Source organism: Tursiops truncatus, chromosome 15 (assembly GCF_011762595.2).
Source record: "Tursiops truncatus isolate mTurTru1 chromosome 15, mTurTru1.mat.Y, whole genome shotgun sequence".
Taxonomy (NCBI): domain Eukaryota; kingdom Metazoa; phylum Chordata; class Mammalia; order Artiodactyla; family Delphinidae; genus Tursiops; species Tursiops truncatus.
The window spans coordinates 21814044-21837934 of record NC_047048.1 but is presented as its reverse complement, the minus strand read 5'-3'; the positions used below and the strand labels follow the sequence as shown (position 1 = coordinate 21837934).

General features: G+C 40.5%; 1 protein-coding gene across 1 annotated transcript in view; it reads right to left on the bottom strand.

The window, feature by feature from the left end:
- DNAH3 (dynein axonemal heavy chain 3) overlaps positions 1-23891 on the bottom strand; it is a 198285-nt gene that overhangs the window by 115400 nt on the left and 58994 nt on the right. The window contains exons 18-22 of the mRNA XM_033839481.2: positions 23299-23452; positions 22365-22509; positions 10953-11164; positions 6862-6953; positions 2660-2774 (exon numbers count right to left, since the gene is read on the bottom strand). Coding sequence (XP_033695372.1) covers positions 2660-2774; positions 6862-6953; positions 10953-11164; positions 22365-22509; positions 23299-23452 — 718 coding nt within the window. The remainder of the gene's footprint in view (positions 1-2659; positions 2775-6861; positions 6954-10952; positions 11165-22364; positions 22510-23298; positions 23453-23891) is intronic.

Genomic DNA, 23891 nt, shown 5'->3' with positions numbered 1-23891 from the left:
GGGAACCATTTAAAAAGTACTCAGATACCAACAGCACCGTGAACCAAGAAAGTTTGGGAACTTCTGACTAAATAATTATTTGGCCATATTTTCCTGGTAGTTAGGGTTACTGTGCCTTAAAGGTTAGCCCCTGTAGATGGACTTTTCCTTCTGGGCCATGTGGCAAGAAAGCTGATAAGGGTCTGTCCCTTTGTGGTAGGTCTGGTCTTTCTTGCCCTGTTTTCACTTCTTTCAAACCTACATCTGGGTGGTTAATTTGGAGCGAGGATATATTCTCTCATCCCCCTTTTACCAGCAGCTCTGCACTGACAGGTGTCCAGCTATTAATGAACTGGTACCTCGATTCCCATTTTACTGTTGACCCTTGTCTATAGCTACTTCAGTCAAAAACTCTGAAGAGTGGCCAGATGTAACTGAGCTGTTATCAGGTTCCCCGACTTAACTGCTCATCTCAGCCCCACAGCCTCTAGCAGTATCTAATCCAATCAGATTCTGTAACAGCAAGTTGCTGGGACACACGGTTGCCTGGTCTTGCTGGGAGAGGCCCCCAGTTCTCCTCCCTCCCACTGGCTTGTCTACAGTTCTTAGTCAAGAGAAATCAAGGCATCAAGACAAAAATGAAAAGAAGTCACAAAAGGATAACATGCAGCCTGGGGGAGGGAGGAGTATGGGAGCCTTTAGGGTTTTAGTCCTCAATCCACACTGCACTTCAGAAAAACCAGGGGTGCCTTAAAAATACAGATGCTCAGGCCAGAGTGATATTGTGATTTATAATAAGAAACGTATCTTTGGTCTTTGTTGCCGGCACAGCTCCTAAAACCCTTGGAATTTCCTAAGGGATGAGAGCAATAAAGGCATCTTTTGTTTTGTTATTGAGGTGGGTTTTTAGACCACACCGAAGGTTGGGGGCTGGTTGCCAGGAGAGCCAACCCTGTGATTAGAGGGTTGGAACTTTTAGTTCTACCATCCTGACCTTCTGGGAGGGGAACAGGGATAGAGATTGAGTTCAATCACCAGTGGCCAATGTTTTAATCAACTATGCCAAAGTAATGAAGCCTCTATAAAAACACAAAAGGAGGAAGAGATATGGGAACATATGTATATGTATAACTGATTCACTTTGTTATACAGCAGAAACTAACACACCATTGTAAGGCAATTATACTCCAATAAAGATGTTAAAAAAATTAAATTAAAAAAAAAGGAGAGGGTCCAGAGAGCTTCTGAGTTGGTGAACATGTAGAGATTTGGGGAGAGTGGCATGCTCAGAGAGAGCGTGGAAGCTCCACACCACTTCCCCGTAGGCATTCCATCTGGCTGTTCCTGGGTCCTATATCCTTTTATAACAATCCAGTGATCTAGTAAGTAAACTGTTTCTCTGAGTTCTAACAACTTAATTGAACCCAAGGAGGGTGTCGTTGGGACCTCCAATCTATAGCTGGTCGGTCAGAAGCACAGGTGATACCCTGGGCTTGAGACTGGCATCTGAAGGGGGGTGAGGGGGTTCGCAGTCTTGTAGGACTGAGCCCTTACCCTGTGGGATCTGATGCTGTCTCCAGGTAGATAGTGTCAGAGTTGAGTGGAGTTGGAAGACACCCAGCTGGTGTCAGAGAATTGCGTGGTAGGTAGTGTGGGAACTCCAGCCACCTACCCCAAACACACACACTTTGGAACTGAGTGACCAGAATTGTACCAGGGTTGAAATGCACTGGTTTAAGAGCTGACGGCCTGCAGTATGTGAGTTTCTGCCTGTTGCCTCCACGATGTACAGCTCACCCAAGCAGCAAGTCCTCCTACCCATGGCCCATCCCAAGAGCAAGCCAGACCCCAGAGATGGCTGAGCAAACCCTTCAGGTTTATGCACCTCCACAGGCACTCTGTGAACTTACAAGTTTTCTACAAGCACCAGTGATAAGAAAGTCTACAGCTTTGCTCTTCAAAATACGGTCCAGAGACCACAGCTTCAGTATTATCTGGGAGCTTGTTGGAACTGCAGAACCTCAGGCCCCAGCCGAAACCTGCTGACTCAGAACCTGCACTTTAGAAAGATTCTCAGGTGATTTCTGCACTTAATAACACTGGAGAAGTGCTAAGTATTGTCTACCTCAGGTATACTTCTGAGGGACCTGGGGTGCCCTCCCAGGGAGATGCTAATTCAGGAGGCTTGCTCAGCTCTTTTTCAACAGAAATCTTGTTGCTCTGAATCCAAAGGCCTTTCTCATTTGAAAATGCATCCCTCCATGGTGTCTGGGAAGAAGGCTGACTGGCACAGGAAGGCGGACAGGAGGAAACAATCTGACGCAAGGGCATAGTGATTATAGACAACAATACTGTATTAAAAACTTCTACGCTGCTAAGAGACTAGACCTTAATTATCCTACCACAAAAAAGGAAGGATAATTATGTGAGGTGATAGAGGTGTTAGCTAGGGTGGTAATCATACCGCAACACGTAAAACTATTACATCAACACACTGTACACTGTAAACTTACACAATGTTATACGTCAATTATATCTCAATAAAAAAATTTTAAAACAGATTAGTTAGAGATCCTTCTTCTTTGAGTTCTGTTGCAGTTCTGAAACGAATCCCTTCTGTAATTTACTACATAATAAATGGGCTGCTCTCAGGGGGCCGAACAGTTGGACTGAGACTCACGGTGTCCCTGTACTTCACGAAGTTGAACGTCATGTTAGCCCAGTCTAACTTCATTTTCTCCAAGTTTTTCTCCAGAGAGTATTCCTTACTGGCAGTTGCACCAATGGGCTCCAGTCTAAAGAGAGAACACAGCGACAGTAACATCAATGGAGGAGGCCTCAAAACACATCAAAGGAGGAATTTCAGCTCAGCCATTAGAGAAATTTAAAAAGCCTTTAATTTTACTAAAATGTTTACCATCCTACTCTAATATTTACCAGCTAGCTCCAGTGTTTTGCAGGGTTTCTTTACACTTGGCGCTAGTGACTTTTTGGGCTGTGTTATGCGCTGAATTGTATCCCTCCAAAAATCATATGTTGAAGTCCTAACCAGCAGTACCTCAGAATGTGAGGTACCCTGTTTGGACATAGGGTCTTTAAAGAGGTAGTTAAGTTAAAATGAGGTCATTAGGGTGGGTCCTAATCCAACATAACTGGTGTCCTTATAAGAAGAGGAGATTAAGACACAGATACGCACAGAGGGAGGACCATGTGAGCACACAGGGAGAAGGCAGCCATCTGCAAGTCAAGGAGAGAGGCCTCAGAAGAAATCAACCCCCTGAAAACCTTGACCTTGGACTTCCAACCTCCAGAATTGTGAGAAAATAAATTTCTGTTGCTTAAGCCTATGGTATTTGTTATAGCAGCCCTAGAAAACTATACAGGTTGGATAATTCTTTGGTGTGAAGAGCTGTCCTGTGCACTGCAGGAAGCTTAGCAGCATCCTTGGCCTCAATCCACTAGATGCCAGTAGCTGACAACCCCAGTCCCCACCTCTTGCCAGTTGTGCCAACCAAAAATGTCTCCAGATGTTGCCAAGTGTCCCCTGGGGGTGGATACCCCCAGTTGAGAACAACTGTTTTAAGGCCATTAAAACAAGACTTCCTTTTTCCATTTTCATTTACTCCTTATTATTCCTATTTACTTCAGAATTATTATTGACTTCTTATTCAGGTCTTAGACTTTCTGTTAATTTATATGATGGCTTTTTTCCCGCTCCCTGTCCCTACCTTTTAAAAAAACACTTGCTATCTTCCCGATGCACTGGGTCCATCCACCTACAGACCCTCTGTTCTATAGAAAGGGGGAGGGAGGGAGAGAAGGGGAAGATAAATTCCTTTCTTCTTGTTTCCACAGGAGAGCTGGGTACTAAATGCAGGCGTGGCTAAAAAATTGGGACGCAAAGGTTTTGGAAGGAAAAGGAGGGATTATTCTTTCTGCCTCAGCACTGCCTTTCACTGTATCCTTGACCATCTGGTCTTTACTTTCACATCAGGAAACTGAAGCCCAGAGGAAGCAAGTGACATGTCCAAAGCCACACACACAGCTGCGGAGTGCCAGAACCAGTTCCTCTGACTGCTAATCTGGTGTTTCTTCCTCCCCTACTATGTGCCTTCTCCTCTCTCTTTGTCAGAGGAGCAAAAGAATTGCTCACATGTGGTCAGCCAAACAGCTCAACTAAATAGAGCTGAAAACCCTCATCTGGCCTCATGTAGGGATGTAGAAGAGGCCCGGATAACGCCAGACAATGACTGATCAACACCTCAGCAGCATGGTCTTCATTCTAAATGTGACCTTCTTGGGAGACAACCAAAATGAGCGTGCATATAGAGAATAATAAAGGCAGGTGCCAATCCAGATGAGTATGAGACAAACAGGCTGGCGGTGTGGCCATGACCCAATCACTTGACAGGCTTTCGGTCCCCATCTGCTCATATCAAGCATTGTTGGTATAATTAAATAAGATAAAATGCTTGCAATGTGCCTTATAATTATGCAAATAATTGCACAGGGGAGGAATTAATGAGGTTGGGAGTCCATGAAGTATATCGAGTTGACCTTATCCAAATGTACTCAAGATGCTCACTAACTGTGGGCTGTGATAAAACTGCCTTAGCTATGGGATAGTGGGATACAAGGAACACCACACTTCACTAATAGGTAGTAGCTGAGAACTTAGATGCTAAATCAGTTCAGGTTAACTATGGGATAGTGGGATACAAGGAACACCACACTTCACTAATAGGCAGTAGCTGAGAACTTAGATGCTAAATCAGTTCAGGTTACACGCCTTCTCTCATAACCCTCACAATAACTCCAATCACCTAGCTACTATTATTATTTCCATTTTACAGATAAGGAGACTGGGCACATAGAGGTAAACAACTTGGCCAAGGAAACACCACTTCTAGATTTGTCACAGCTGAGCACATTGGCATGAAGCATGGCAGTGTGCTGTGTATCTGCTCAGTCTCTGTCTCCTTTGATGGGTTTATCTTTTCAGGCAGTAAAGGGTTATGGTTAAGCCTCTGAAGTTAGCTAGCCTGAGCTCGGGTCTTGGTTCTTGTGACCTCTGGATATTTGCTTAATCTCTCTAATCAATTTATTTCCTCATCTGTAAAATGTGAATAAAATTAGCTAGAATATTAGGGTGTTGTGATGGATAAGTTGGTTAATTCATATAAAATGCTCAGTGCAGCATAAGTGTTCTAGAGCTGGTATTTCTTGGGAACATCTTATTGGGGAAATTGAGGCCCTTTAATAAAATAGCATAAACCTGGTAAAAATGCATGTGTCTTGTATGATACCACTTACATGCGGAATTTTAAAAAATGGTACAAATGAACTTATTAAGAAAACAGAAATAGAGTCACAGATGTAGAAAACAACCTTATGGTTACGGGGGGGGAAGGGGAGGAGGGATAAATTGGGATATTGGGATTGACATATACACACTACTATATATAAAATAGATAACTAATAAGGACCTACTGTATAGCACAGGAAACTCTACTCAATATTCTGTAATGGCCTATGCAGAATCTAAAAAAGTATGGACACATGTATATGTATAACTGATTCACTTTGCTGTACAGCAGAAACACAACATTGTAAATCAGCTATACTCCAATAAAAATTTAAAAAAATAAAATAAAAGCCTGTGTCTGTAGACCTGCTCCTTAAAGAGGGACAGTAGTGGTGGTATTGGGGGTCATCAGAGTATTCAGGTGGCAGACAGATTTGGGGGCCTGGAAGGACCTTAGATTAGGTGCTTGCCCTGCCCCAGTATAAAGGAAGGGCTTTCAAACTCTAGCAGGCATCACTATCACCTACAGCAGTGCTGTCTATTCGAAATATAACCTGAGCCACATATGTCATTTCAAAGTTTCTGGTAGCCAATTTAACATAAGTAAAAAGAAACTATTTTATTTAACACAATAAATCCAAAATATTATCATTTCAACATACAATCAATATTTAAAATAATTAGATATTTTGCTTTTTTTCCCTCCTTAATAAGTCTTTGAAATCCAGCCTATAGTTTACACATTCAGCACATCAAATTCAGAATAGCTACATTTCAAAGGCTGAGTAGCCACACGTGGCTAGTGGCTCCCGCACTGAACAGCGCTGATATGGAGGATTTGTTTAAACCCAGATTTCAGCTTTCAATCCCCTGAATTTCTGATTCAGCAGATTGGGGTAGGGCCTGAGAATGTGCATTTCTAACAAGTTCTCAGGGGATGCTGATGCCTCTGGTCTGGGGTCACAGTCTGAGAATCTCACGTGTTGAGTGAGAACCAAACCCAGTTGCCTAACAGGGTCTCTAGTCTTAGCAATACATCTCCCTACGCATCACCCTGAAGGAAGTGTGGAAAAACAAACAGGGTCCTGAGAATCTCTGGTCCTAAAAACAGCAGATCAAATAGTACAAATTCTCACATATGAACTCCAGGGGCATTTGGAGAAGGAGAGAAAGCAAGTGAAGAGATCTCTCATTTGACCATATTTCATGAAATTTTAGAGCTCAGGGAGCCACTCCTGTTTGCTGCTGTTGTTTGTTTAAAGAGAAAGAAACTGAGGCCCAGGAAGGTGAAATGGTTTTGCCCAAAGTCACTGAGAGCTGGGCTTGAGGCTCAGGTTCAGAGAACTATTTAAAAAAATTTCTTTTTGAAATAAAATCTCTGACTCAATTTTCTAGTCATAATCTGACATCAACTCTGCAGCTGGAAATGAAAGCTTCACCAGCAGCTAGTCAGCTGAAGTAGAGGTTACCCTAAACCAGAATGAGAAAAGCAGCCTGCTATGCGGCCATTCAGTCATACAACTGTGAGAATTCATAGACACTTTGACGAAAAAACTTTCTGAAGGGAGAAGCCTTACTTTTCAATGAATTTGCCAAATCCAAATTCCAGCATATTTGAGAGGCAAGTCGTTTCAGTGGGCTTTACTTCATAGCCGACAATCTCACTAATCTGCAAAGAGAAAAACAAGGGTGTATTGTCCAAGGCAGTGTTGTCCAGTAGACTTTCTGTGATGACTGAAATGTTCTATATCTGTGCTCTCTCGTGCAGGAGCCACCAGTCACATTCAGCTGTTGAGCACTGGAAAGGTGGCTAGTGTGACTGAGGAACTGATTTTCAAATTTTATTTAATTTTACTTAATTTATATTTAAATAGCTACGTGTAGCTAGTGGCTGCTGAATTGGACAGCGCAGGTCTAAGGTTTTGGGCGGTGGCCTAGGGCCCACCCTGCATTGTGTCTGGTTTGCTGGGGGTTGTTCTCCCACCAGGAATTGGCATAATGCAAACTTGTGGGCACCTTAGAGGCTCACAACCAGGTCTGGTTTGTTTTTGTGCTCCCAGGGCTGACTGCAAAACCTGGTCCATGACAGAAGCTGCTGTAAGCATTTGCTGAATAAAAGGAGGAAGTCTATTAGCTAGATGACTCCCCCACCAAAATCTTCCTTTCCAACCCAGTGTACTAACTTGTTGGAAATGTTAGCACCTGTGCCCATTCCTTTGGTGTAAATATTACCCCAACCTTACCTTTTAAGTGAAAATATCCCTGTGAAAGTTCTTTGATGAAGTCTCTGATGGCTTTGAACATTTTTCTCAGGGACTGAGAGATCTGGGCAGTACGAGGGTTATGTGTGCTCAAGAAGAGCACAGGGGTTAACGGGAATGAGGCTCTGTAAAAAACCTCACCTACTGCCCAGTTTTGTCTCTGTCCAGCTCCAGCAGGACTAAAGAATGTCAGAGCAGGAAGAGACATGAAAATCACATCATGTTCTGTCTTATTCAGCCCTGTGTCCCTGGGGCCTGATAGGCAGTAGGCATCAATAAGCACTTGTGGAGTGAAAGCATGAGTGAACCAGCTAATTCAAACAGATTCCAATCTGGGTTCTGAGGTCACCTGGAGGACCACTGAGGTAATGGAAATAATAAAAGTAATTAACATTTATTGAGGGCTTATTATGCGGTAGGTTGGTTTTAAGAGCTTTATGTACTTATTTCATCCTCCCAACATGGTGAGGAAGGTACTGGTATATTATTACTCCCATTTTACATGCAAGGAAACTGAGACAAAGAAATTAAGTTTATGATCATCTAGCTAATGGACCATAACAGCCATTGCAGAATTGGGACTTGTATCTGATTCTGACTCCAAAGCTCTCATCCATCATATGCTAGTGTTTCCTGCAGGTCTTCTATGTATAATTGTGCAGATTATACACTGCATAACTCTAGAAAGTACAATTCCCACTGTCGTGCACAAAAATAGCATTCCCTAGAGCATAAACTGCACAATTATTCCTGGTGGCCCAGGGCTCTCATTTATTCTCTAATACCTGCAAGTATGGCTTAGGACAACACACTATCTCTAGGATTAAATGACATAACTGTGTAAAGCACTTGACACAGTAAATACTTGGCCTATGGAAGGACCCAGAGATCTGTAGTTTTATTTTTTAAATTGCTTTTGTCGAGTATAGAGATTAACAGGCATCTGATCTAATTCTAAGAAACTGAAGTTATGCTGTCCAATACGTAGCCACTAACCCCTTGTAGCTATTGAGAACTTGAAATGCAACTAGTCCATATCAAAATGTGCTGTATAAAAGCACACCATGTTTCAAAGACTTAGTATGAAAACTGTAATGTAAAAGGTCACATTAACATTTTTATACTGATTACTTATTGAACTGATAGTGATTTTGATATGTTTGGTTAAATCTAGTCATACGGTTTATTTCACCTTTTTTATACTTTAAAAAATGTGGCTACTAGAAACTTTAAAATTATACATATGTTCATAGTATATTTCCACTGGGCAGCAGTGTCCTAGAGGCCAGCTTTGGTGCATATCAGTACAGTGTTACCTTGTTCCATCTTGTTTTACACCACAGTAGCAATAAAGTCTATGTCTCAAATACGGAGACTAGCCTTTCCTGCTTAAGTTCTGGGAAACGGTCAGAAATCTCGACACAACCGCCTCATGACCCCAGAAGATCCATTTTGTAGTCTTGAGAGCTACAGGTGGTTTAGCCTACAGAGCCCCCCTGCCGGAGCCAAATCTGTGCACAAGGATCTCCTGAGTTAGGCATTAGAACTGAGAATGTTTCCCCAAGTCTGGGGCTGTCACTGGGCGGGCTTGTTGTGTGACCTACAGTACAGGCAGAAATGGGCTCTGAGTCGGGGCAACCCTGAGGGTACCTTGTGGCCTTTGTCCTTTCTGAGCTTATCTTCAACTATTTAGCCCATTGAGATTCCACTGTAGGTGCTCTTTACTCAGGAGCCACCTTACCTCTTGCCTATAGTAAGTGGAATATAGCACATTCCATTCTTATCTATAGCTCACTGCCCCCTACTGTCCACTCCCTCTCTCTGACCTGATATTTCTTGCCCCCTTTTCACACATCAAGGCTGAGTCAAAAACACCTAGATTCCAATTCTCTTCCCCACCCCTCACTGGCCACGTGACAATTTATTGTCCCTACTTCAAAGGGTTGTTGGGAGGATGAAATGAGAGAATCTGCATAAAGTATATAACAGTACCCAGTACAAAGTTGGTACTCCATACACTTTAGCTATTATTGTTATTATTATTTTAATTCCAGGGAATTTTTTCCCCCAATCTGTCCATCTAAGGGGCCTATAAATGAGAATTATTAATGTCTAGGAATGGTTGGGATTTTTAAAGTGCCCCTGTGTGAGAATGCTGTCATCACAGGGGGAGCACCAGATGGAGGGGATGGCTTTCTGAGCACCCCTAGAGCACTGCTTAAATGCCATTGATGAGGACACTTTCTAAAATGTCATCTCACGGAGAGACCTAGCACTGCTGGAGGGCACCTGTCTACCTAACTCTCTAAATGGTCAAAGCTCTAGTCAGGCTAGCTCCGCAGGGAGAGGCACCCTATGAGTACCAAGTGAGGGCAGCTGCCGCTGTGCAGATCCCTCTGCTGGGGCAGCTCAAGACCCAAAGTCTACCAGATGACCTTTGCTCTGACTTCTTTCCATCTTTGCTTAAATCTTTAAGCAAATTTCAAGGCTTTCTGGGAAATTGAAAGCAGCTCCTCTCTACAGAAAAATCTTGACTCTCTCATGTACCAAGATCTCTGCTGTCCCAGGGAGATCAAAATACTCCTAATGGTTATGCTCTCAGACTGAGTCCTTCTAGAGACAATGTCCTCAGTCTTGTGCATGGTTCCCAGGGAGAGAATTTCAGGCCCAGTCAGAGAGCAATTTGCCTACGGAGAGCCAGTCTCTTCTTCACCTCCACAAAGAGCAATTCCCTGGTAGAAGATGTTTCAAGGCCATTGCTAGCTCTTGAATGTGACAATTATTTTAGAAACACAGTGAGTTTTCTTTCTTCTGTTTAGTATCATACTACATTTATCACCCTCACATTTGGTTGCTTATAAAAATCCCATCATTTTTAGGGAGAATATTTATTATCCTCATTTATAGACCCAAAGGGCTGAAAAAAGAGGGCAAAATTACTTCTGAATATAGCCTGCTGGTTGAGGAAGCTGAAGTAGGAATCATCTGGCATTGTTAGGAGCCCCCAGGGATAAATGTGACTTTCTCTTTTGTGTAGCCTAGGTTAAGGAACAAATACAGGCCCCTCCCATTGTAATGTAACACCCTAATCACCTTTTAGGACACTGAACAGCCATTTGCTTAGGAAAGCAGATTAGGAGAGCCTTTGTGGCCACTGGCTGGAACAATACTCAACCACCAGCAATGGGGTCCCCAAAGAAAAGGATCGGCCTGTTTATGAGGCGAGGCAGGAAGTTATCCCCTTCCTTCAAAAGGCTATCACCCCCTTTACTACTCCCTTGGCCTCAAGTAGATTCTCCTTTTAGAAAGAAAAAGCTTGACCGGTTAATGGTTTCTGCCTTCCAAAGGGCTACCAGGACCAGGGCTGGGCTGGGCTGGGCTGGCTGGGGGTGGGCGGTGACAGGGACCTGCTGCCAGTGCCGGTCTTTCACTCCTGGGTTGCAGGAAATGCTGAGGATAGGGATGTGCTGCTTGAATTTATCAATCTTGATTTTCAAATTCTCTGCTAAGCGCCTGGGTGCAGGCACATCAACTAAGGTCTTGGTCAATTTATATATCGTCCTCCACATATTCCCTATTTGCTCCGCGATTTCCTCAGCATTCAGTAACAAGAGGGGTCCTGAAATAGAAAAGATGGGGTGAGGGAAAGGTCAGATCACCAAGTAGTGTTAGTCACATGTACCTTTAATTCCCTGAATTTAGAATTGTGTCTACGGTATGGATATTGGAACAAGCACAGGCTTTAGAGTTGGGTCTGAAACCTCTACTTAGCCAGTGAAGCCTTGGGGATACTGACTGAACTTTTCTAAGCCTCAGCAGTCTCACCTGTGACACAGGGGTAATACTGGATACCTTGGAGGGTGACTGTAAAAACTACATGAGATAAGGAAAGTGGCTAACATATTGCCTGGCATACAATGCAAGAGTAGTTAGGGAATCAATTGTTAGTATAAGTTATAGATGCTATTATAGAAGTACCAAAAGGTGCTTCACAAATGCTGTGAAATATTAACAACTGGGGAATGTGGATGAATAGGGACATAGGAGTTAACTGTACAGTTCTGACAGCTTTTATGTAAGTTTGAAATTATTTAAAAATAGATTATCTTTAAAACAGAAAATGACACCTCATTTATAAAAAAAAAAAAAAAACTTCACCAAAACATTAATTCTCTTCTCCTTTTCTTTTACAGGTATCTTTTAGCATTTGGGTTTTCACATTCAGTCTTTCCACGCTGCTGCTTCCTTCCACTTTGTTATTTCAAATTAGTATTAACTCTTGCATTATGATGTTGCTAATTAACTCAAAAACGCTTTTCTTTCAGGGCTGCCAAGACTAAAAATAGATTCACTCATATAGCTTCATTAATTAATAACATGCTTTACCAACCTAACATTTTTTGTTAAGTAATCAAATATTAAAATTTTTTAAAAAGAAAAGAAGGGCTTCCCTGGTGGCGCAGTGGTTGAGAGTCCACCTGCCGGTGCAGGGGACACGGGTTCGTGCCCCGGTCCGGGAGGATCCCATATGCTACGGAGCGGCTGGGCCCGTGAGCCATGGCCGCTGAGCCTGCGCGTCTGGAGCCTGTGCTCCGCAACGGGAGAGGCCACAGCAGTGAGGGGCCCGCATACCGCAAAAAAAAAAAAGAAGAAAAGAAATATGTATGACTTCCATACAATATATAAAAAGAATAATACACCATGTCCACGTGGGGTTTATTGGCGGAATGCAAGGTTGATTTAATATTTGAAAATCAAGCAATGTAATATAGTCGAAAGAAGGAAAATCACATAATGTAAATTGATGCAGCAAAAGCATCTGACGAAATCCAATACCCATTCATGATAAAAATCTATAAACAAACTAGGAATACAAGAGAACTTCCTCAGTCTGATAAAGGGCACCCTATAAAAACCTACACTGACATTACATTTTTGTATGTGTTAAATATGTACAGCTTTTTATATGCTAATCATACAAAGAAAGTGGTTTAAAAAAATAAAAGCAAAAAACCCATTATACTTAATGGTGAAAGATGGAATACTTTCTCCCTAAGATCAGAAACAAGGCAAGGATTTTTATTCTCATAACTCAATTAAGAGAAAGACAGCTGGAAAAATTCCAAAATACTTGGAAATTAAGCTACATACTTCTTAATAACACATGCGTCAAAGAAGAAATATCAAGAGAAATTAAAAAATATTTTGAGCTAAATGAAAACAAAAATTAACATCAAAAGCTGTGGGATGTCACAGCCAATATAATACTCAATGGTGAAAAGCTGAAAGCATTCCTGCTAAAATCCAGAAGACAAAGATGCCCACTCTCATCACTTCTATTCAACATAGTATTGGAAGTCCTAGGCACAGGAATCAGACAAGAAAAAGAAATAAAAGGTATCCAGACTGGAAGCAAAGAGGTAAAATTGTCATTGTATGCAGATGACATGATACTCTATATAGAAAACCCTGAGGATTCCACTCAAAAACTACTAGAACTGATAAACGAATTCAGCAAGGTAGCAGGATACAAGAATAACATACAGAAATTGGTTGCATTTCTTTACACTAACAATGAAATATCAGCAAGGGAATGTAAAAAAAAAAATCCCTTTTAAAGTCGCATCCAAAAAAATAAAATACAGTAAGTCCCCTACATACGAACCTTCAAGTTGCGAACTTTCAAAGATGCAAATGTGCATTTGCATGTCCAATCACGTAAGTCAGTTCATGTGTCTGGCATATATTGTCACGTGCGTGCATCTTCTATAAGTGGTTGTGCTTTTGTGTACCTTACTGTACAGTACTGTAGAGAGTACAGTATCACTGGATCATTTTTTCAAGTGGGTAGATAGAATTGAATCCAGCAAGGAACCAGAACCTGTGCCATCAGCGTCAGGCGTGAGTGACATTGCAGCTCGCCCTCCACCTCCTATTGCTGAGGATCCTTCAGCTCTACCATCTCCCACCTCCTCTCCCTCCTCCAGTCAGTAACTCTTCTTGCCTGTTCAGTCAGTGCCAGCGCCTGTGTGGCAGCTGTTGTACTGCACCGCTGTACTTTTCAAGGGACTGTACTGTAAGATTTAAAATGTTTTCTTTGTTTTTTGTGTTTGTTTGTTATGTATTATTTGTGTGAAAAGTATTATAAACCTAGTACAGTACAGTACTATGTAGGCGATTGTGTTAGTTGAGTACTTAGGCTAACTTTGTTGGACTTACGAACAAATTGGATTTACGAACGAGCTCTCAGAACACAGCTCGTTCATATGTAGGGGACTTACTGTATGTAGGAATAAACCTGAGCAAGGAGGTGAGAGACTGAGAACTATAAAACATTAATAAAGGAAACTGAAGATGATTCAAAGAAATGGAAAGATATCCCATGCTCTTAGACTGGGAGAATTAATACTGTTAAAATGGCCATACTACCCAAAGCAATCTATACATTTAATGTGATCCCTATCAAATTACCCATGACTTTTTTCACAGAACTAGAACAAATAATCCTAAAATTTATATAGAACCATAAAAGACCCAGAATTGCCAAAGCAATCCTGAGGAAAAGAACAAAGCAAGCGGCATAACCCTCCCAGACTTCAGACAATACTACAAAGCTGCAGTAATGAAAACAGCGTGATTATTGGCACAGAAACAGACATATGGAATGGAACAGAATCGATGGCCCAAAAATAAACCCGCACACCTACAGTTAATTAATCTTCAACAAAGGAGGCAAGAATATACAATGGAAAAAAAGACAGTCACTTCAGCAAGTGGTGTTGGGAAAGTTGCACAGCCACATGTAAATCAATGAAGTTAGAACACACCCTTACACCATACACAAAAATAAACTCAAAATGGATTAAAGGCTTAATATAAGACATGACACCATAAAACTCCTAGAAGAGAACATAGGCAAAACATTCTCTGACAGAAATCGTACCAATATTTTCTTAGGTCAGTCTCCAAAGGCAATAGAAATAAAAGCAAAAATAAACAAATGGGACCTAATCAAACTTATAAGTTTTTGTATAGCAAGGGAAACCATAAACAACATGAATGACTGACAAGGGCTTAATTTCCAAAACATACAAACAGCTCATACAACTCAAAAACAAAAAACCAGGGCTTCCCTGGTGGCTCAGTGGTTGAGAGTCCTCCTGCCGATGCAGGGGACGCGGGTTCGTGCCCCGGTCTGGGAGGATCCCACATGCTGCAGAGCGGCTGGGCCTGTGAGCCATGGCCGCTGAGCCTGCGTGTCCGGAGCCTGTGCTCCGCAACGGGAGAGGCCACAACAGTGAGAGGCCCGCGTACCGCAAAAAACAAACAAACAAAAAACCAAACAACCCAATCAAAAAATGGGCAGAAGCACTAAATAGATATTTCTCCAAAGAAGACATACAGATGGCCAAAAAGCACATGAAAAGATGCTCAATATAGCTAATTATTAGAGGACTGCAAATCAAAACTACGATAAGGTACCACCTCACCGGTCAGAATGGCCATCATTAAAAAATCTACAAATAATAAATGCTGGAGAAAAGGGAACCCTCCTACATTGTTGGTGGGAATGTAAACTGGGGCAGCCACTGTGGAAAACAATATGGAGACTCCTCAAAAAACTAAAAACAGAGTTGTCATATGATCCAGCAATCCCATTCCTGGGCATATATCCAGACAAAACTATAATTCAAAAAGATACATGCATGGCTTCCCTGGTGGCACAGTGGTTAAGAATCCACCTGCTGATGCAGGGGACACAGGTTCTAACCCTGGTCCAGGAAGATTTCACATGCTGTAGAGCAACAAAGCCTGTGCACCACAACTACTGAGCCTGCGCTCTAGAGGCCATGAGCCACAACTACTGAGCCTGCGCTCTAGAGGCCATGAGCCACAACTACTGAGCCCATGTGCCACAACTACTGAAGCCTGCGTGCCTAGAGCCCATGCTCCGCAACAACAGAAACCACTGCAATGAGAAAGCTGCACACCGCGACAAAGAGTAATCCCCACTTGCTGCAACTAGAGAAAGCCCATGCACAGCAACGAAGACCCAAAGCAGCCAAAATAATTAATTAATTGATTGATTGATTAATTAATTTTAAAAAAGATACAGGTACCCCCATGTTCATAGCAGCAGTATTCACAATAGCCAAGACATGGAAAAAACCTAAATGTCCATCAACAGATGAATGGATAAAGAAGATGTGGTACATATACACAATGCAATATTATTCAGCCATAAAAAAGAATGAAATAATGCAATTTGCAGCAATATGGATGGACCTAGAGATTATCATAGTAAATGAAGTAAGTCAGAAAGAGAAAGACAAATACCACATGATATCACTTTTATGTAGAATCTAAAATATGACACAAATGAACTTATCTACAAAACAGAAACAGACTCACAGACATAGGGAACAGACTTGTGGTTGCTATGGGGGAGGGTGGTGAGGGAGGGATGGATTGGGAGTTTGGGATTAACAGATGCAAACTATTATACATAGAATAGATAAACAACAAGGTCCTACTGTATAGCACAGGGAACTATATTCAATATCCTGTAATAAACCATAATGGAAAAGAATATGAAAAAGAATGTTATATATAACTGAATCACTTTGCTGTACAGCAGAAATTAATGTAACATTGTAAATCATCTATACACCAATAAAATAAATTTTTAAAAAGTTGTGGGATATAGGGAAAGAAGTATTTAGAGGGAAATTTATAGCATTGAATATATATATTAGAAAAGACCTAAAATCAATAATCTATGCTTCCATTTTAGGAAACTATTAAAAAAGAGCATATTAAATCCAAAGTAAGGGCTTCGCTGGTGGCACAGTGGTTAAGAATCTGTCTGCCAGTGCAGGGGACACGGGTTCAAGTCCTGGTCTGGGAAGATCCCACATGTTGCAGAGCAACTAAGCCCGTACGCCACAACTACTGAGCCTGCGCTCTAGAGCCCACGAGCCACAACTACTAAAGCCCACGCACCTAGAGCCTGTGCTCCACAACAAGAGAAGCCACCACAATAAGAAGCCTGTGTACCACAACGAAAGAGTAGCCCCCACTTGCCGCAACTACAGAAAGCCCGCACACAGCAACAAAGACCCAACGCAGCCAAAAATAAATAAATAAAAAAATTTATTTTTAAAAAATAATAATAAAAAAATAATAAATCCAAAGTAAGCAGAAGAAAAGAAATAATAAAACGAAAACCTGGTTCTTTTCAAATATCAATAAAATTGATAAATAGCTAGCTAGGCTAACAAAGAAAAAAGAAAAGACACAAATTACTGACATCAGAAATGAAAGAGGAGACATCATTGTACATCTCATGGACATTAAAAGGATAATAAAAGAAGACCATGAAATACTCTATGATCACAAAGTTGATAACCTAGATTAAACAGACCAATTCCTTGAAAGATACAATTTGCAAAATTCACACAAGGAGAAACAATCTGAATTGGCCTATATTTATTTAAGAAATTGAATCAATAATTAATAACTTTCCAAAACAGAAAGCATCAGTCCCAGATGATGGTGAATTCTGCCAAACATTTAAGAAAGGAAAAATACCAATTTTTGTACAATCTCTTCCAGGAGACAGAAGCAGAAATACTTCCTAACTCATTCTATGAGGCCAGCACTATCCTAATACCAAAACCAGACAAAGACATTACAAGAAAAGAAAACTAAAGACCAATATCTCTCATGAACATAGATGCAAGAATCCTCAACAAAATGTTAGCAAATTGAATCCACCTATATATATATTATATATTAACATATATATATATAATTATACACCACAGTCAATTGGGACTTATTCCTCGCATGTAAAGTTGTTTCAATGTTTGAAAATCAATTAATATAATTCATCACGTCAACAGGCAATTGAAGAAAAATCACATGATCATATCAATAGATTCAGAAAAAGCATCTGAAAAAATCCAGTACCCATTCATAATAAAAACTCTCAGCAACTAAAGGATAGAGGAGAAATCCCTCAACTTGATAAAGAACATCAGAGGAGAAATCCCTCAACTTGATAAAGAACATCTACAAAAACCTACAGCTAATATCATACTTAATGGTAAGAAACCAGAATCTTTCCTGCTAAGATGAGGAACACAGCAAGAATGTCCCCTCTCACCACTCCTTTTTCAACAGCATTCTGTGGTAGTCCTAGATAATGCAATATGACAAGAATAGAAAATAAAATGTATACAGACTGGGGAAGAAGACATAAAACTTTGTTTGCAGGTGACAGAATCACTTACATAGAAAATATGAAAGAACCAACAGCAAAAAGAAACCTCCTGAAACTAATTCACAGTTATAGCAAGGTTGCAGTATACATGGTTAATACACAAAAGTTAATTGCTTTCCTATATATTATTAATGAACAGTGGATTTGAAATTAAAAACATATCCATTTACATTAGCACCCCCAAAATTGAAATACTTAGGTGTAAATCTGACAAAATATGTACAATGTCTATATAAGGAAAACTATAAAACTCTAATGAAAGAAATCAAAGAAGAAAATAAATGGAGAAAAATTTAATGTTCATGGATAAGAAGATTCAATATTGTCAAGATGTCAGTTCTTTCCAACTTGATCTATAGATTCAACACAATCCCAACCAAAATCCCAACAAGTTTTTTTTTAGATACTGACAAAGTGATTCTAAAGTTTATATGGAGACATAAAAGACCCAGAATAGCCAATATAATATTAAAGGAGAAAAATAAAGTTGGGGGACTGACATTATCCAGCTTCAAGACTTACCACATAGCTACAATAATCAAATGTGGTATTGACAAAAGAATAGACATATAGGTCAATGGAACAGAAGAGAGAGCCCAGAAATAAGATCCACAATAGTCGACTGATCTTTCACAAAGGAGGAAAGGCAATACAATGGAGAAATGAAACTTTCCAACAAATAGTTTTAGAACAACTGGATATCCACATGCAAAAAAATGAATGTAGAGGGACTTCCCTGGTGTCGCAGTGGTTGAGAATCTGCCTGCCAATGCAGGGGACACGGGTTCGATCCCTGGTCCGGGAGGATCCCACATGCCATGGAGCAACAAAGCCCGTGTGCCACAACTACTGAGCCTGTGCTCTAGGGCCCGCATGCTGCACCTACTGAGCCTGCACACCACAACTACTGAAGCCCACATGCCTAGAGCCTGTGCTCCACAACAAGAGAAGCCACCGCAATGAGAAGCCCGCACACTGCGATGAAGAGTAGCCCCCACTCGCCACAACTAGAGAAAGCCCGCATGCAGCAACGAAGACCCAATGCAGCCAAAAAAAAAAAAAAAAGAATGTAGATGGAGACTGTACATCCTTGACAAAAGTTAATCAAAAATTAATCAAAATGGATCATGGACTTAAATGTAAAATGCAAAACTATAAAACTTCTAGAAGATAACATAGCAGAAAAATCTAGATGACCTTGGGTTTGGTGATAAATTTTTAGATACAATGCTAAATCTAGGAAAGAAATGACAAACTAGACTTTATTAAAATTAAAAACTTCTGCTTTGTGAAAGACACTGTCAAAAGACTGAAAAGACAGGCCAAAGACTAGTAGAAAAAATTGCAAAAGACATATCTGATAAAGGATTGCTGTCCAAAATATATAAAGAACTCTTAAAACTCAACAGTAAGAAAACAAACTTAATTTAAAAATGGGCAAACCCCCTCCCCCAACCCTAACTGTTTTAGTATACACTAGCAATGACCAATTAGAAACTGAAATTTAAAAACATATAGCTCTATAAAAAGAAATACATATAAATTTAACAAAACACATATAGGATCTGTACGCTAAAACCTACAAAACATTGACAAAAAGAAGTCAAAGAAGAGCAAAATAATTAGATATACAACGTCCATGGATTGGATGATTCAATTAAAGATGTCAGTTCTTTCCAAATTGATTTAACACATTTCCAATCAAAATTCCAGCAGGTTTCTTGTATATATAAATAAGCTGATTCACAAATTTTATGAAAAAGATATAAAGACAAAGGCACTGTAATAGTCATAATAAAACTTGAAAAAGAGATTGAAGTTATATGACAGTCTCAAAAAGACAAAACTATAGTAACAATGAAGAGATCAATAGTTGCCAGGTGTAGGGAGAGTGTGATTATGAAGTGGTACTACAAGGAAGTTTATGGAAGTCATGGAACTGTTCCATTTTCTGATTGTGGTGAATCAATATATATGTTAAAATTCATAGAACTGTATGTCAAAAATATCATTTTTACTGTATATGAATTTAAAAAATAAAATATAAAAAATTTAAAATACATTGTCTCTTTCCAACAAAAAAACTTGCTACATTATAAATACTTCCTTAACACCAGAACTATTTTGTGCCTGAACCAACAAAAAGCATCACGCTTAAAGGTGACACTCTGGGGACTTCCCTGGCGGTCCAGTGGTTAAGACTTTGCCTTCCAATGCAGGGGGTGAGGATTTGATCCCTGGTAGGGGAGATAAGATCCCACATCCCTCGGGGCCAAAAAACCAAAACATAAAACAGAAGGAATATTGTAACAAATTCAATAGAGACTTTAAAAATGGTCCACATCAACAAAATCCAAAATAAATAAAGGTGACACTCTGGATGAATTCCCATTAAAATCACGAATAAGACAAAGGTGCCATTATTACTACTGTTTAATTTGGAGGTGCTAGTCAACACAGAAAAGTGAATTTTAAAAGGGGTGTGAAAGTGATAAGGTAAAATATCTTAAATGTATAGATATGATCGAGTACTTCAAAAACTAAAAAGCATCAATAAAAATATTATTCAAGGGCTTCCCTGGTGGCGCAGTGGTTGAGTCCGCCTGCCGATGCAGGGGACACGGGTTCGTACCCCGGTCCGGGAAGATCCCACATGCCGCGGAGCAGCTAGGCCCGTGAGCCATGGCCGCTGAGCCTGCGCGTCCAGAGCCTGTGCTCCGCAATGGGAGAGGCCACAACAGTGAGAGGCCCGCGTACCGCAAAAAAATATAAATAAATAAAATAAAATAATAATAAAAAATAAATAAATAAAAATTATTCAAAACGGAAAATTATTTAAATAAGGTGGCTTAGTAATAGAGAAAAAGTGGGAGGGCAAATGAACAACCTTTTATAAAGTAAGGAATTCAACTGACCAATTTTTTTTTTGGTTTTTTTGGCGTTACGGCATGCAGGATCTTAGTTTCCCAGCCAGGGATGGAACCCCTGCAGTGGAAGTGCAGACTCTTAGCCACTGGGCCGCCAGGGAAGTCCCAAGAATGCTTTTTAATAATGAAAAAGCATACTTAAAAGTTGTGAAAAAGAAAATACCACTTTAAACATCAAATGAGCAAAAAAAGTTCTTAAAGCTATTACTTCCCAAGTTTGTTGAGGGTATGAGGAATGGGCCCTCAAATACTGCTAGAAGAATAATAAATTAAAACATGTAACTTTTCTGGAAGGCAATACCAATAACAAAAACATTTTCTAAAATCCTAATAATTTTTATTACATCCCTTTGATCTAGCCGTTTCACTTTTGGTAATTTATCCTAAGAAAATGATCATTATTGTATACTGAAAATTGGCAACAAAGATGTTCATCACAGTTGTTCTTATAATATCAAAGCACTGGAATTTTCCGGTGGCGCAGTGGTTAAGAATCCACCTGCAAATGCAGGGGACATGGGTTCGAGCCCTGATCCGGGGAGATTCCACATGCTGTGGAACAACTAAGCCTGAGCACCACAACTGCTGAGCCTGCACTCTAGAGCCCGCGAGCCACAACTACTGAGCCTGTGTGCCACAACTACTGAAGCCCGCGTACCGAGAGCCTGTGCTCCGCAACAAGAGAAGCCACCGCAATGAGAAGCCCATGCACTGTGACAAAGAGTAGCCCCCGCTTGCCGCAACTAGAGAAAAGCCCATGCGGAACAACGAAGACCCAATGCAGCCAAAAATAAATAAATTAATTAATTTTAAAAAATATTGAAGCACTGGAAATAAGCTAAAGGCTCAACCCTGGAGGTCTCAGATTTTGTCCTCTGCTCCTAAATACTCTACCCAGGTGATGTCATTGATGGTTTTTAATTGTACTCTTACATATCAATTATTCCCCAATATAAATCCCACCCCCACTATAACTTCAATCCAGACTGATATACTGAACCGCTGATTAATCTTCCCATTTGGATGTTTGCAGACACCTAACTCAGTGTATTGAAGCTGATGTTTTTTTCCCAACAAATCTGTCATTTCTCTTTTTCAGTGATGGCCTTATCCACCAGACTGCCTGAGCTAATAATCTGGAATTCACCCCAGGTGCTTTCCTCTCCCTCACTGCTCCCTGCCCCATATCAGATCAATCATTCAGTCCTGTTGACTCTACCGCCTCAATCTCTCTCTAGTGTCCAGGACCTATAGTAAAAGAGGTAGTTTACAGACATCTATGGCACTCTGGCCTTTCTTGCGTCAGCGTAATAGGGGAACTGCCATCTTATTCTCCCACCACCTGCCTCTCTGAGTCACTACCCAACCCATGGCTGTGGGTGGCCGCCTATTCTATTTCACCCTGGCAACAGATCTGGGGCTTTGATCCCCACCTTCCATCATTATCACATCAGAAAAATTTAACTATTGTTGCCTTAATCCAGACAATGAGAATATGATAAAAAGTCCAGCCAGAATCTGAGGTCCCAATCTTATTTCAGAACTGGCTGGGTTGAATCTGCTACCCCATCGCCATCCTGACCCAGCAGAGTGAGAATGCGGTATACCATTCATCCATTCCTCCGACTTGATGCTAAACTCGTAGGCTGTCGTCCACAGCTGCTCGTAAGGCACTTTGTTGGTCATCACGCTTTGTAGAAGAGGGAAGGTACTCTTCTCCTTTTCCAATAGCTCCTCCTCCTTATTGATCAACTGCAGGGCAAAAGGGGATGCTGTTTATTGGGTGGGTGGTTCTCCTGGACCCTAGAAGCCACCATGGCAAGTTCCCCAGTGCTTTGAAAACCAAGTTGAGGAAGATGCGTGTTCATCTGGAGAGTAAGACAGGGAAATAAGGCATGAACTCAAGCAAGAATGTCCCTGTGCTACCTCTGAGGGCCATGGCAGCTGAGATCTAGCTGGGGGAAACTTTATGATAATTTTCCACTTGCTCCATCACTTTGGCTCCAACTGTATCATATCCATATCCCCATTTTCCCAATTTTCATATGTACTTTAGTTAAAGTACATATGAAACTGTTAACACAATGTTGCCTTCTTGTGCTGAATTGCCTCAAAGGTAAGAACTTTAATGATTAAAGAACTTACTAGTGAACTTCAGGGCAAGTTACTTAGCTTCTCCAAGACTTAGTTCTCCCATTTTAAATAGGGATAAATGAAGATACAGTACCTACCACAAAGGTTTATTATGGATATTATTAAGTGATATATCACACATGAAGTCCTTTGCACATTGTGCACATAATACATGCTCAATAAACGTGAGCAATTATTCCATTATAATTCTTCTTTGTGTACTCAGTGACTAACAAAAAAGCTGGTATAATGTAGGGGTGTGGAAAAAGGTAGTCGAAAGCACCAATGAAAGAACTGGTCAATCAACTAATACTATCCACCTGACAGGTGATGTTAGGAAAACACAAAACCAAGGGCCGGAACCAACAGAGCAGTACAGTCATAAGTTCCCATCCCAAGACCCCAAACCTCAAATTCCACCAGTGCTTGATCTAGGTTCTTTGAAAGCTCATTAAGCTTTTCAACATTGCTCTTCATTTCTTCTGTGGTCATCACTTCACGTTTCCTAAAACCTTCCAGTTCCTTGTTGTAGCCCTCAAGTTTTGCCTCAAATTCTGAGCATCTGAAAGTAAAGACAGCCCAGTCACACTTGGACTTTCCATTTATCAGCATTGCTCACCCAATTCAAGCCTGGGGAGAATCTGATCTTCTGATACAATATATGTAAAACTTATAAATATACGTTATTATATATAATTTGTAATCCCACCTCCCAGAGACAGCTGCTTTGAACCTATGGTGGTTAAATATTTCCAGATGTTTCTCATATAGGTAAATATATATCAAAAATATATAATACATATGCTATATAATATATGCATGTATAAAATTTATGTATATACATATTATTCATTTATCCATTAGGTATTTACTATTAAGTGCCTAATATCAAGAACTGCTCTAGGCATCAGGAATATATTTGTGAAGTACACTATGAAGCTCCCTACCCTCATGGAGCTTGTATTTTAGTTTGGGGAAACCCAGACAGTAAACATATATGG